Below are 10749 nucleotides of genomic sequence, written 5' to 3'. Positions count from 1 at the left end.
TTCTCATTGTTTGACAGGCTTTCAAATGTCTTGTTTATGCAGTTTGTTTATATAAATAAACCACGTACTTTGTGCATTTCTGTTAGAAAGTGCAGCTCTGTTCAAGTTATATTACCGTGTGAATAGTTTTTGCGCCTCTAGTGGCTGTGGAAGATGAGAGGATTGCTTAAAACAAGCGCATCTGAACGACCAACCAGTGGCCCGAAAAACAATGGCGTCATTACAAATGGCCCAATCAGACACTGGTATGAAACAAACCACGAGCCGAGAGTTTTTACACAACAGGGGAAGAATCCTATTGTCAGCAGTGTAATGTGCCAGTAAATTAGTGGCGTATGATCTTGTTATGATACTTTCAATAGCGCGTAGTGAAGTATTTTCTGTTACAGTTTATCTGTCGATTTGAAGAAGGGAAATTGAGCATTACATAGAGGTAAGTTAAGTTGCTAGCTAGCGTGATGGACCGTAATACTGGTCATAGTTTGATCAGTTCTGCTCCGGGTCTAGATAGTTCTCTGAAATTCCTATTAGCATGTTTTACTCAATTCTCAGCTGTAATATGTTTATTTCATCAGTGTTGTATATCACTATTATCATTTTAAGGAATTTATTTGAATAATCTGTATTAGAGATTGTCTCTCTCATCCGGCCGTTGATAAAACTTGAAGTGACCGGTTTGCTGTTAGCCGGATAGCTCAAGACTGAATCTACGCATGTTTCTATTCTTTACTTTAAAAGATGATTTTTATGTGGTCCTTTACTTGTTTTTATCAGAAACGAAGTTGCATGTTACCGTACGTGACTCTTTTTTTATTGATAACTTACTTTTGAGATTACTTTTCTCATTATCTTAGGCCGGGTGCAAATCATCCTTCGTGTTCAGATAGTTCGACACATAAAGGCCATAACTATCAAAACAATTTTACAGTTCAAACTTTAAGCTTTTGTTGCTCAAGCGGTAATTTCTAGTCTTTTAAATTAATAATATGGCACGCCCTTCCTCCTCTGTTATGCCTTACTATATTACAATGAACTGTACAAACAAGAGGAAGCTGTTCAATGGCCAAAATAGACTAAACGTTACGTAATTTTTTTTGTCTTTGCAATAATTTATTTATAGAGAATTACATGTTTTCTAGAGATCCCAAAGTTATAAAAATAAATTTGCTTATTATTGTTTGCTTTCGGCTGGATCAATAAAAAAACTGTTCATTTGAGATCTTTGGGGTTGGACATCATAAATAAATCCATATATTTTTTTAATATCATATGAAATTATGTCTGTAGGTCTGAGTAAACAGCAATGAGTGACCCTCACCCAACATCATTTGCATCTGTTGAAGAGGAGAGGGACTACTGGAGGGAGCAAAGTGCCAAATACCACCAGAGGTAGTTTCTATTATTTTTTCATGTATTCTGAAAGGTCACTTCAGTAGATCTGCAATGAAAAAGTTTTGATTACATGTTCTGTGACTCGGGGGTTGTTTGTCAGATTGTACCATGCACTTGTTTTATTATGATTCTCAGATCAAGCACTATTTTTAGACATCTAAACATAGATATCAATGGACTCTCTGTTTAGGGCTGAAGAGGCACAGGAGGAGCTGCAGGAGTTTCAGCAGATGAGTCGAGACTATGAGGTGGAGCTGGAAACTGAACTGAAGCAGTGTGAGGCTCGTAACCGCGAGCTGCTGTCAGCCAACAACAGGCTACGCATGGAGTTAGAAAACTACAAGGTACGGTCGCACATCACATGGTTTTTGTTGGACGACTTATGGCAGACATCAAGATATTGTTTACTTTTCTTTGCCAAATTATTAAGATGGTCCTCACTGCAGAACATGACATCCAGATCCAACTCCTCCCACTATACTGTATGCAACCAGATGAACCAGCATATTTGCGATCGTACAGCCCGTAATTAGTTGCAACTTGTAAAAATATAAGTATTTATATTTTTATGTAATATAAATTATACATTAAACACACATGTATATACACATGTAAACATTTCTTAAATGTATACATGCATGTATGTTCATTTATCTATACAAAGTTATTATACACAGTTCACACATATATATATATACTGTAAACAAAAACTTTTATTCTGCTAAAGATTAATTGCGATTAATCTCTTTATGAATCCCTAGGTGAGAGAGATTCAAAATTTAGTGTACTCCAATTAATGGTCACAGTTAAGTAAGACTTACTGTATAGCTGGACAGTTTTTTGCAAAATCCCTTTAGATTGATAATCCTGTGAGACGTTACTGAAATTATTAGATACCTAACCACATAAACATCTAATTTTACCAATACAAGTTTTTTTAACAATTTTTTTTTATTTTGTTTATATTTTGAAGTCCTAAAATATTAAATATTTCAATGTAAAATTATTTTATATGAGAATTATTTTAAAAAAAGAAACTGAATTTTGCTGTTTGTGTGTGTATATATTGGATTTGATCTTTTTGTAAGGTTTAAAGCTCCTGTTCTTTCTGTGTTTTTGAAGGTTTGTTTGTGTTTACATTGCGCAATATAACATTTTGTTCATGTTTCACGTGCAAAAAAACGCGGCATTTTTCCACACAATTTACTTATCTGTATAGCGCTGTTTTCACTGTCCTCAAAACGGCTGATGTCTTCCTTGTTCTATGAAGTCCCTCCCTCAGAAATACATAATGAGTTTTGATTGTGTAGTTTGTTTAGTGTGTTGTGATTCGATAGCAGCTTAGCTTAGCAGAGCCGTTTGAGCCAAAGCTGGTGACTGACGTATTCCTGTGGGCGGAGTTTAGTCAACGAACTGTTTTACTGACGTCATTAAAGCAGGAAATAGAGGGCTGTAGTCCAAACCGGTCGTTCGCTGTAGGCTTCGAAAGAGGAATTCTATGAAAGAAAATAAATCGCCTGGCAGTGAACTTTGAGCTTTAACATTTTACAGGTATTATGTATGCTATTATAGCAACATTACACACAAACAAGGGTTTAAAAAATGGGATCAGGAAGAATGTGACCTTTAAATAAGAATCTTACCATGAAACTGACAGTAGCTACGTTTACATGCAACCAAATAATCCGTTTGTAATCGTATTGATGGCTCAATCGTATTGAAAAGCCTTCATGTAAACACCTTAATTGATACGATTGAGGTCGATCGGATGCAAATTTGGATCGTATTGAAAGGGGTGGCATTTTCCGATCAGCAGGAGAAAAATATGCATGTAAACACGTGAATTGTAGTATTTTCTCCATTAGATGCAAAAGTACATTGTGATGAGCATAACATTTATGTCTTATATTTACCTCATATTTACATAATTCTCTTCACAGAAACATGTGATTGCAAAACAATGCCAACATGCATTATTAAGGTAATGGGGTCACGCGCTGTATTGTCTCCGCAGATTGTTTTTTTTCTGTGGGTTAAAGATGAAAGGATTTTGTTGATTAGTTATTGGTATTTGGGCTGTGAATAGTCATTGGGATGCTTTTGGGCTAGTATTGAATGTCCATTAGGATGGTTTTGATACACAAAGCTGGCAACCTTGGCTGTGCGCTTGCACAGACGTTCGGTTCGGATTATATAGAATGTACATATAAACTAACATTTTTGTCAGATTGCAATGTTTAGGATGTATGTAAACTATATTGTCGTAACCTTCAATCGGATTAAATTCACAATTTTTTTCATGTACACATAGCCATTGTTCTTTAAAAGGTACCCTGACTATTAACAAGTTTGGCGTAATAGATAACACTGGGATTGATTATATAAATGTAAATTGGAAACTGGTACATTAGTCATAGTTTAAGTAAACGTGGAAAAAATATTTAATTCGGGGCGCTATTTTGTTTACATCTCATCACATCAAATGGTTGCAATCAAAACCCATTCTATTAACGCAACAGTAAGGTAAGCATGATAAACAAGCTGTAGTCAGTGAATTGTTAAATTATGTGAAACGTAAGATTTGGATTTGATTTATATTTCTGTGTAGGACCTGCGTCATTTTTCATTTATGCTTATGCGCAGTTGTTTGTGGAGTTACACGTACATATCGCTAATAGTCGCCGTATCAAGGCAAAGTCGAAGAAGCAGCAATTTGTTGTGTACATTGAAGCATTAGCAGTGATGGAGATAAATAGATGGCGACATTTGTTTCAGCTTGAGCTTGACATCTTAATGCATGCCATTAAAAATACAAAAACATCAATCCTGGAAGAATAGGCAGCATTCTCTGCTCTCAAGTGGTGGGGCGTGTCTTATGTCGGCACTGAAACCACGGCCACTCGAGGGAAAGCTATCGTCTCACGTTTTAAATACCGCTACAACCTGAATGGATGCTTGAGATTGTGTTAAGGGCGAGGCCATGCGCGGTGGCTCAAGTGTGTCATCAAGCCACCATTTTAGGCCCACCTAAAAAAATCCTGAACTCAGAAATTGTGAAAACTGTGTAACGGTCTCATGCTACGTACCCACCAAACGCGAAACATCATGTTCTTCACTAGGGCTGGGTATTGGCAAGGGCCTCATGATACGATGCGTATCACGATACATGGGTCATGATGCAATGTATCACGGTACAATATGTTGCATGTTGCGATACATTGCAATACTTTTCCTTTTTTTATCAAAAATGTAAAAAAATAGTATTACATGCTGGAAGTAATAAAAATATTTAATGTGTTTCTATCAGTAGCTTTTAAAAGTAAGAGGAAAATAAATATAAAATACATTTGATTAATAATATAGATATTATTAATAATCTAAAAATAAAGTATTAAAGCATCATAAGCAAGTCTTCATAGCCAAGATACCTTTTATGCATGTACCCAAAAAAACAAACATTTGAATGTTGTTGAATCAAACGAGTATGCTGAGAATGTTCAGTACATAGTGCTTTGCTGATAGTGAGGACACAATCACACATTGACATGGATACAACAGAGACCTAATTCAGCATCAGCAAAGCAGCTGATCCTTATTTCTGCATCAGTGTCCAGAGGGGCTCTCACTTGGCATATTATGCAACCATATTTGGTATATCATAATGCAGTGAGTGCAGATAATATGAAAAGTAAATTTTAAATGTTTACATTTTTGTATAATAGCGTCATCTATACTTCACTATAACTTGTCTTTTACTTAAATGGAATGTCTTTTACCAACAGGAAAAGTATGAAACACAGCACTCTGAGGCAGTCAGACAGATTTCAACTTTGGAAGGTGACCTGGCAGAGACCACAGCCATCAAAGACCAACTGCACAAATATATCCGGGAGTTGGAGCAGGCCAACGATGACCTGGAAAGAGCTAAGAGGTGTGTATGGTGCTATTTCCAGTATATTCTATGGATCATTCATATGTGTATATATATATGTATGTATATGTAAATTTCTACTATTCATCATTAAACTCCTTCTTAAAGGGCCACTATAATGTCACTGGAGGACTTTGAGCAAAGAATGAATCACGTCATCGAGCGAAATGCCTTCCTCGAGAGCGAGCTTGACGAAAAGGAGAATCTTTTAGAATCAGTACAGAGGTTAAAGGATGAAGCTAGAGGTAATCTCAAGTGATTCATATCAAATCTGTTTGTATATGAACTATTTATCTGATATAACTGATTTAGATGTTTTAACAGATTTTCTCTCAGTAAATGGTGTATCATTGTTTGTGTGTTTGTTATCTTTTTGCTCGGGGCAGATTTAAGACAGGAGCTGGCTGTTCAGCAGAAACAAGAGCGAAAACCATCAATCAGCCTCTCAAAAGAGAAAGAAAAGTCAGAAGCCACACCCTCAAGACCGTCCTCTGCTGTTAACTCCACCCTCCCGTCACTCCTCGCCACGCCTTGTAGGCCTCCAGGCTTAGGGAGTGCATTCAACACCCCGTCAGCTTCATACGGCAGAAGTGAGTAGGAGCACACATCACCCTGGTCGCGTACTTATAAACAAGTTAAAAACAAAACAAAGATGCAAGAAATGAACACCAAATGGTTATTGTACTTCTGTAATTATAATTCTAGAAGTCACTTTCCAAGTATGAGTCACCATACAGTACTATGCAAAAGTCTTAGGCCACCACCACCTCCAGACTTGTTGTTTTAGAAGTTTTAATGTCCATCCATAATTTATTTTTCAATGTATTTTATTAAGATACAAACAGAAAATATATGTACAAAAAATGTCACGACTAAATGTCGTCTTTAGGCATCGTCGGTGTTTGGTGTGACCTCACTTTGCACCAAACACATCTTGAGCTTTTTTGAGCAGACTGAAGTAAACTATTTAAAATTAGAAATTAGGATTTAATTTTATTGAGGTTTAAGAGATCCTGCAGTTTCCTGCTATTGCTCAAGTTTACCCTAAAAACTTGACACAGTTTACATTTTTATACAGTTTTTAATATTGTATACACATTTCCTGAATTTTCTGTATGTATTCTATTAAAGAGACTGAGAAACAATTATATATGATCACTATAACATTGCAAAAACAACCAATCTAATTCTGGCATGGTGGCCTAAGACTTTTGCACAGTACTGTACATTGGCCACTATGTCACATTCACTTCATTTAAAGGGCACTTATTTTGAAAAATCCACTTTTATGCTTTTCAAAAAAGCCAGCAGCTGTCTATTGTTGTAACCTAGATGAGGATCAAATCACATTTTATGGCAAATCACTGTAGAAAACCAGTTTATTCCAGGTTCACATACTTTTTCTTGCCATTGTATATAAATAAATAAATAAATAATGAATTGATTTTTGTTGTTGTGTCCAGTTGAAGGTCTGTCTGGAACTCCTCTTACCACATCTGCACGGATATCTGCTCTTAACATCGTTGGAGAGTTGTTGAGGAAAGTTGGGGTGAGTTTAGCTGTTAGGGTTTAATTTTAACAATATTACACGAGTGCTTACTACACTAGCATTTCAGTGATTCTTGGGAATTTGGATAAAACAGGTTTAAAAAAAAAAAAAGTTAGTTAAATTACAATATCTGAAGGTATATCATTATAGACCAAAGTCTTGGCTGTTCAGCAATTTACTGGTGCAACCTCCCCTGTTTGTATTTTTTTCAGAAAATAGGCGTTTTTTCCAGTTATTACTCATACAACGTTTACTTTAAGCCTAAATAGAAAAAGTAATGATTTTTTTATTTAATAAACATATTTTTGTATTAATAGAGACTATTAATTTAATAACTCAACAGCAATGAAGAAACATATTGTAAGCATATTTATTTAAAACAAATAAAACTTAGTCTGACGGTGGTGACACTAATCTGACGGTGGTGACATTGGCCTCATTATTCCAAAATGCATACCACTCAAGTCAATGGCTTCTTGCTTAAACTTTATGTAAATATTTGGTCCAAAAAATAACAATCCTGAGCACGTTGATGAACAAATATCAAATCATAACTTCCTAAAATACATAAACCTGACAGAAAAGACAGAAAACCTGACGGTAGTGACATCTGATGGTGGTGACAAAAACCTAATATAAATTTTAAAAATAGATGAGTTTTTCACATTAGCCATCTTGTTTCGCCTCGGTTGTTAGCTACTTCAGACCTCTTCTAAAAAAAATGATACATTTATTTCATAATCTAATCTAATATTTTTTTACAAAGATGACGGTGTTGACATGTTATGGTTGTCACAATAGCAGTGCCCAAAAATATGAACAAGTTTAAGAGAAAATAGCAAACATACAGGAGCTTGAGTGATCTTGAAGCATACAGTAGAGCTGAAGGTTTGAAAAAGGGGTCCTCACGAATGCAGTTGACCCTGTAGTTGTCTGATTTTATTGCTTTTTATAAATATCTGACGGTGGTGACGAATATGTGGGGCACATTTTGAGCAATCACAAAATAATAGTAAATGTTGTTCAAAACTCACTGTTTGTAGTTTTTAATACATATTACAATGTACCCTTTCATGTGGTAAATATATTATTCAATTCAGTTATTACTTTTGGCTTTTTTAATCAAGTTGAAATTATTATCTCTTAACTGAGGACAGCTGATTTTGTAGGCAATGGGCCAGCATATAATCAATAAATTAATAAAAAATAAAAATAAACCTATAAAAGAACCTTACATATGTGCAAAGGACCCCCTGATTATAACATTGATTCTTTTTCTTCATGAAAATGTTATTAATTTCCAACAGAATAAGCACTTTTCTTAGTGGGACATGTTTTTGCCAAAGTTTCAAGAATCAGTGATTTTGTTTACCCAAAAATTGATCTTTTTTATAGATGCGCAGAAGCCTGTACTATTATAGCTTTGTTTTCTCTATTCATTATTTATTAAGGTAGATGTGTGGTTTTAATATGCATGTTTGATATGCAATACCTTGTTTCAGAACCTTGAATCCAAGCTGGCATCATGTCGAGAGTTAAACGTGCGTGAGAAAACACCCAGCTGTGCAGCAAATGGTCAGAACAAACAAAGTATTTCAAGAGACACTTCAGAAAACCCATCGAACACAAATGGCCTCTATGATAAAGGGTTAGTCTCCCTTTTTACATTGATTTATCTAGCTCGATTATAATTCAGTCTTTTCATGCTTTTTTCACTCTTCTTGGTCACAGGGATGGTGAAACGGTTGGACTTCGGAACAGGTTCCAAGATAATGCTGTGAATAAAGCGTTATCTGCTCCCACATAAGTGTGTCTTTCATTCCCATATTATTGGGAAGAACAGTATTTCGAATTCTTAATGTCACAATGCTTTTTCCAGGAGCCGAAGCATATCTCATTCCCTTTAAGTCTTTCGTGTTCCTCTGAAGGGTCATATCAACACCCTTTATTGTGTCTGTTATTATATAACTGTTCACCAGCTCTTTCCGGGCTGTGGGATGACTGTTCTACTCGTTTTATTATTTTCATATATTGATTTCATATGTACTAACCCTTAATATGTCGCATAGTTTTTTTGTGTTGTTTTTAGGTGTCTAGCAAAATAGCATAGTTTTAAAATGTATCATCTGCACTCTGATCCTAAGATGATTTGCTCTTTTTGCAAATATAAAATGGGAGATGATTTCAGGTGACTGATAAAGTCCATGAAATTATACCTGCAATCCCATTTTATTTGGCACTGAACTACTGAACTACCGCACAAGCTCCTTATTGGTCAAAGGACTGAATTTATTTTTAATGCAGATATACTTTTATTTTATTTTATTTTTGTAGAAACTAGCTTTTTTAATGAAAATTTGTAGGATTTTGTTACTAACTGATGTTATGTCTTTAGTGGTTAAAATATTACAAGGGGTTGAGGTGAGCTGTTGTGGACCGAAGCTGCTGTTTATTTTATTTTTTGTTGCCCTCATGGGTTTAATGTAACCAACAAAACAAATGTGTGTGCATGATGAAAATCCTCACTCTGGGGCCTTTGTACAATTCTAGTAATAACTCATGCAAATTTAGAAACTTTATTTGCATCGTCAGTGCCATCTTTGATTTCAAAGGTTGTATTTGCCGAACTGGAGTAGTCGCTGTCATACCATGCGCTAAAAATGAATGTGCCTTATTTTTGTGGCCGTATTGAGCTAAAAGTTAACTTGGGTATTGGGAAATTTACTCGCCCAGAGGGAGTCGCAGCTTCTCTCGCTATACCCAATATGAATAAATTCTCTGATATGTCAGGGATGACAGAGAAACTGAATTCTAAGTGGAGTTTGTTCCATTTAGTTTTCACATTTCTCTCGTGCTAGAATTAGTCAAGTATGAAACAATATTAATACTTCAGTGAAGGGTACAAATATTTTTATGTTAAAAATATGTTTTCCATTTGCATAGAGGTACTAATATAGATAATGTGGGTGTTTAGGAAGATATAGAATATTGACTTTATTGCACCAGAGTCATCTCAGGGCCTCATGTAAGCAATAACCTCACTAAAGACATTGTAACAGCACAAATTATGTGAAATATGTGTCTCAATGCACAAGGCGCATACTATTGTCAATTATATCTGTTAACAAGTTTTCTTTGCTACACTGTAAAAAATTCTTTGCTGCCTAATTTTTTTTTAAAAGTCATTTCAACTTACTATTATTTATCTTGACTAGATGAGTTGTTATAACTACATATGAGTTGTTATAACTTATAAAATGATGTTTACTTTTTTAAAGTTGTAGCAACTCATCTCTAGTCAAGATAAATAATAGTAAGTTGACGTGACAAAAAATTTAAGGCAGCAAAGATTTTTTTTACTGTGTATTAATGCATTTTAACACCTGCCTTGTCTGCATTCATCAGCAAAGGAATTTTTTCTTGCCTGTAAAACTATTACGTGGTTGGTTATTCTATAACTTACAAAATAAAATGTTTAGTTAACAGGACTTACATTGACTCTTACTTTACAAACATGTAATGTAAAGAATGTAAAGTGCTCCTTACTATTTATTTCTTAAATGCCAGTGTGTATTTGATTGTCTGTAACAAGCCATGGGCACAGTTAAAGCCCCCATGAAATTAAACTTTTTCCTATAAATACGTTTGGCTTAAGAAAAAGAACTCATGCAGAAGTTAAAAGCATTACAGTTTGGCAAATGCGCTAAAAAAGTCTAGATGACATCACCCTTCAGCTTCTTCAAATCAAATTTCATGTCTAATTAAATGCTCTCTAGATGATTAAACGTCTCGGCCTCTACGTTTTGTTACAGTACGTCTTTGCTGGACTGTGCTATAAATGAAACGTTATTGGTTATTTAAAAAAAAGGGTGAGGGT

General features: G+C 35.0%; 1 protein-coding gene across 1 annotated transcript; it reads left to right on the top strand.

Moving 5' to 3' along the window:
- Positions 1 to 239: 239 nt before the first annotated feature.
- Positions 240 to 10360, top strand: nde1 (nudE neurodevelopment protein 1). The gene is made up of 9 exons (XM_073857138.1): positions 240 to 433; positions 1288 to 1389; positions 1583 to 1736; positions 5175 to 5323; positions 5432 to 5568; positions 5710 to 5913; positions 6787 to 6872; positions 8375 to 8521; positions 8606 to 10360. The coding sequence occupies exons 2-9, from the start codon at positions 1304 to 1306 to the stop codon at positions 8651 to 8653; spliced, it is 1011 nt and encodes a 336-aa protein (XP_073713239.1). The 5' UTR covers positions 240 to 433; positions 1288 to 1303; the 3' UTR covers positions 8654 to 10360.
- The last annotated feature ends 389 nt before the right edge of the window (positions 10361 to 10749 follow it).

Source organism: Misgurnus anguillicaudatus, chromosome 19 (genome assembly GCF_027580225.2).
Source record: "Misgurnus anguillicaudatus chromosome 19, ASM2758022v2, whole genome shotgun sequence".
NCBI lineage: Eukaryota > Metazoa > Chordata > Actinopteri > Cypriniformes > Cobitidae > Misgurnus > Misgurnus anguillicaudatus.
Note: the sequence above shows the minus strand (reverse complement) of the source record. Positions and strands in the feature narration are given on the sequence as shown.

Excerpts from the sequence above, each read along its gene's own strand:
- nde1 (XM_073857138.1), top strand. The coding sequence starts at position 1,304 with ATGAGTGACCCTCACCCAACATCATTTGCATCTGTTGAAGAGGAGAGG. Across the intron at positions 1,390-1,582 it reads AGTGCCAAATACCACCAGAG|GGCTGAAGAGGCACAGGAGG; the intron begins GTAGTTTCTATT and ends CTCTCTGTTTAG. Across the intron at positions 8,522-8,605 it reads ATGGCCTCTATGATAAAGGG|ATGGTGAAACGGTTGGACTT; the intron begins TTAGTCTCCCTT and ends TTGGTCACAGGG.